This window comes from Stegastes partitus, unplaced genomic scaffold, assembly GCF_000690725.1.
Source record: "Stegastes partitus isolate 25-593 unplaced genomic scaffold, Stegastes_partitus-1.0.2 Scaffold86, whole genome shotgun sequence".
Lineage (NCBI taxonomy): Eukaryota > Metazoa > Chordata > Actinopteri > Pomacentridae > Stegastes > Stegastes partitus.
Window position 1 is genome coordinate 677,215 of NW_007577817.1, and position 4,241 is coordinate 681,455.

The 4,241-nt window shown below is 39.7% G+C and overlaps 1 protein-coding gene across 1 annotated transcript in view; it reads left to right on the forward strand.

The window, feature by feature from the left end:
- The window catches only part of abca2 (ATP-binding cassette, sub-family A (ABC1), member 2), a 219,926-nt gene that overhangs the window by 92,530 nt on the left and 123,155 nt on the right, over window positions 1-4,241 (forward strand). Inside the window, exon 9 of the mRNA XM_008277032.1 lies at window positions 2,828-3,049. Within this exon, the coding sequence (XP_008275254.1) occupies window positions 2,828-3,049 (222 nt within the window). The remainder of the gene's footprint in view (window positions 1-2,827; window positions 3,050-4,241) is intronic.

Here is a 4,241-nt window from a genome sequence, read left to right on the forward strand (position 1 = left end):
ATTTATAATAAGAAAAATAAGTCTTAACAAATATACATGCTGAGAATGTCTTTGTCTTTTATGGCTGTGACAGAGAGAAGGCGGGTGTTTGTGTCTCTTGTCTGTGCATCTTCCACAAACACTTCAGATTCAATATGTTTTTCACTCCTGGTCCTGCTCAACCTGGTATCACAGATTGAGTGGGATTATCACTCTGGTGATGTTTGATTTCCTTCATTACCTTCTCCAGGGAGGTTATGTTTGTATTACCTCTGCCAAGGAGGTTATGTTTGTATTACCTCTGCCAAGGAGGTTATGTTTGTATTACCTCTGCCAAGGAGGTTATGTTTTAGCCGGCGTTTATCTATCTGTCTTTTTGTTCGTTTGTTAGCAAGAGAACTCAAAAAGTTATGAACGGATTTTCATGAAATTTTCAGGAAATGTTGATAATAGCACAACAAACAGATGATTACATTTTGGTGATGTTCTGGTTTACCATCTGGTTATTTTCTCATAAAACAGTAAATGCTGTTAAGTGTCCTAGTTGCTCAGAATGCTGTCCTTGTGCCGTTTGTCCACTAGATGGAGCTCTGACTCCATTCAATCCTTCAGTCCTCACCGCTGTCTTCTCAGTAGTACAGGAGTAAGCTACAGCCAGGCAACATGACAAGAGTGGACTGAGCGGAGCTACTGACAGACAAGTTCATAATGACGTTGTGACATTAACAATGACTCAACATGTCTCCTGTTTCACTTTAACTCTCTTTGCCATGTGTCAAGACGAGTGACACGTGCTTCGTTGCGTTGGTCATGCTTTTCATGTACGTTGCATTGCAAAAGTTGTGCTAACCTAGCGTAAGTTACTCCCTGTCTGTCATAGCTCACCTGGTTGAGCTGGTGTCTTATGTACAGAAGCTGTAGTCCCCGACGCGGAGGACATGAGTTCGAATCCCACTCATGGCTCTTTTCTGCAGATCCTTCCCCCATTCTTCTCCCCACTTTCCTGTCTCTCTCTATTTGAGAGTGCAGCAGAAAGACAAAAAGGCCAACAAAAAAAAAAAAGTGTACAAAATATTGTAGAATACAGAATGACCATTCATCACTCTGTCAGCTTGTTATTAATAATATCAATGTTAGTTCAAATGCTAAAGGTATGTTTTGATTATCCATGAATCTAACAGTGTGGATAAAATAAATGCAGGATTTTAACATCCGCTGGAAATCACAATATGGTGGAAATGAGCTGCTTGGCCGAGGTCTGTGCTCTCCAAGTGCTTTTCTGGTTTTGGGGTACAACTGTTCAGTTAATTGTGGTATAGAAAGTGTGTTAGGCGAGACATAAATGTCAGGAGGCCACCATGAAGAATAAAATGTCATCTTTTCTAGAGGTTTAGTTTTCCTTGGAATTGGCACTTTATGATCCTTCTATGGTTCTGGTAGAAGTGGGAGACCCTCTGTTGTCTCCAAGAGGGCTCTGACTGGTCATTCTGTTGTAAACATCCGATCTGCATATGTTCCATTTAAGTGTGAGTTTTGGGTTAGCTGTCTTCTGAAATGTTTTCTTACAGTGGCGTCTCTGGCATGAAAAGTTGAGTGGAGCACAGCACACTCAACAGCTATGAGCAGCATCTGATTCTTCTGTGATACATACAGTACAACCTGAGACTGATCTGTATGAAATGAGCCACATAAAATGGCAAAACCTACACACAAAATGCAATTTCATATTAACGTAATTCAACTAATTAATTTCAACAGTTCATCACTTAACCAAACGCTGATGGGCCGGCCCCATTCTCAGTTACGTCACAAAGAACTAGGCTACATGTCAGCATTCTGTGGACAAAGCCTTTGGATAATGTATAAATATTTATCATGAAATCGTCTTGGTAACATAATTGGTCTTTCAAGAGTATTATTATTGATAAAATATTCTTTATAAATTATTACTCAAAAAGACTGATTTTTTTCCACTTAATTATTTGAAGCCAGCATAGAGCTCCACAGCGACATCTAGTGGGGCCAGGCTCCACTGGTGCCAAATGCAGAGACGTCACTGGTTTCCTACCAAATTTACAGCTGTGGGGAAGGGTCTCTGGATCTGAACTTATCTCTGAAGCACTCTTTGTTTTTTTGTTTGTTTTGTTTTGTTTTTGTTGATTGTTGCAGCTCTTCATGTCTCTTTTGTGGGGACAATTCAGGACAGCACAATGAATGTCTTTAAAGAGAGACAGTCTGAAAATGTGCTTGTAATCCCCATAGTTAAAATCAAAATCATCATCTACTTTATTATCCCTTGGAGAAATTTATTGTAGGCTCAGAGTTTCTACCAAACTGAAACCTTAAAACAGGACATGCATTGGAACATTGAGAATGCTGCTATGTGCTTTATGCACATATCTGGCATATACTACTACATAACATGCCAATGTTCACATAGTGCAGAAATTCATACAATCAACAAGTCCATTTTAAACACAGGCAAATGTAACTAAAAGACTATTGCAGAACTGTAACAGTAACCCAATAAAACAGTAACATGTTTAAAAACCATACAAATCAAGTTAAACTTACCCATTTAAAAAAAAGGAAAAAAAAAAAATCAAAAAAGTAGCAAAACCAAAATGTTGCACAAGCTGATGTACATATTTTGTCCTTACAAGTGCATCATTAGAGTCAATCCTAACTTTGGTGTTCTAAGCTATTGGTCAAAAGGTAAAAGCTCATTAGATGCCTGCATCTCACTGCTTTCTATAACAGCAGGCTCTTCACTTTGTGTTGTAGGCCTTGGAGTAATGGGACCTTCAGATACTGACATCAACAAATGAACTGGTTCTGTCTTTCACAGGGTTTACTCCTGACTGGATCCATGCTGGAGGCACTCACCTGTGGGGAGGGAGATGCTCCTGAGCTCAAAAAGATCCTCTTGGTGCCTGAGAAGCAGCAACCAGTGCTGCAGGCCTATCGCAGCGCAGTTTGCAGTGAAGGAGAGGGTCAGAGGTCAGAGCGCTTCAGGCAGATGAGCCTCGAGCTGAGAGAGCAGATCAACACTCAAAGTGTCACAGAGAAGGTACAATTCAACATTTGCTATAGATTCACTGCAAGGAGAAATAATTTAACATTTAACAAAATAGTTGTTTTTGTTGTTGTTGTTGTTTTTCCACAAAAACACTTTGTGTAGAGTTGAGAGCCTGGAGTGCAGAAACATTTGTTCATCGTGTTGGATCAAGATTTCATCATGTTCAAATATTGTATATGAATGTACGTACACACATTCAGGTCTACTCCCTCATACTCAATAAGGCCTCAGTCACAACCAGACGCACGGCTTTTGGGATCGTACGTCCTCTGCGAATTTTGGGTCCCGTGAAGGTCGTGGAGGTCGTAGAAGTAGAGGAAAGGTTGCAAGGCTCCGTCAGAAATGCGTAAGAGAGGAGCAAGCCTGCCTTGAGAGTCACACGTGAGACATCCATTCAATTGCAACATGCGATTGCCGTGGAAAATATACTCACTTCTGGAATTTGTCTTGCCACCTGCATACATGACACACACTCACCACTTATGAAGAGAATGGAACGCACGGAGAAAGTCAGTCACACTTGCTTCTTGCCCTCGTGATGATGCACTGACAGTGTACGTCAATTTGGTGTGATTTTCAAAAAATTAAGCAAAACAAAAACAAAAATCAAAACAGAGACACTTTGGCGATCAGGTGACATGCTATCTTGTAAATTCTGTTAACATACTGACAGGGTTTGAGCTTGAGGACATCCCGTCATCCCGGGGCGATAAAAACAAACAAAAAAAAGAGATCCGAGAGGATGCAAACTGACTTCAAGACAAGAATTAAAACTTTTTAACAAATGGTGATGAACATAAATATGATTTAATGTGTGTGTATATATATATATATTCAGCAATGATTACCTCTTAAAAACAATAACGTTATGTCCCAATATGCAGTCGTGAATTTATAATCCGACCCATAACAATCAAAAAAACCTTGCAATCTGACAGATTTTATGGAAAACGCGCAGAACCCATAAAAAACAGCCTTAACATACCGACAGTGTTGGATTCTGACTCCGACATGACATTTTATGTCACAAATAAGGATAATGGCGTATTATCTGATTTAACAGTCTGACAGATTGGCGACGTTCAAACTGCAGGACTTAATGCTCAATTTTGTTTTTTTTGTGAAATCGGATTTTTTGCAAGTTCGTACACATTTCCAATTAAATGCGACTTGTATGTGATCT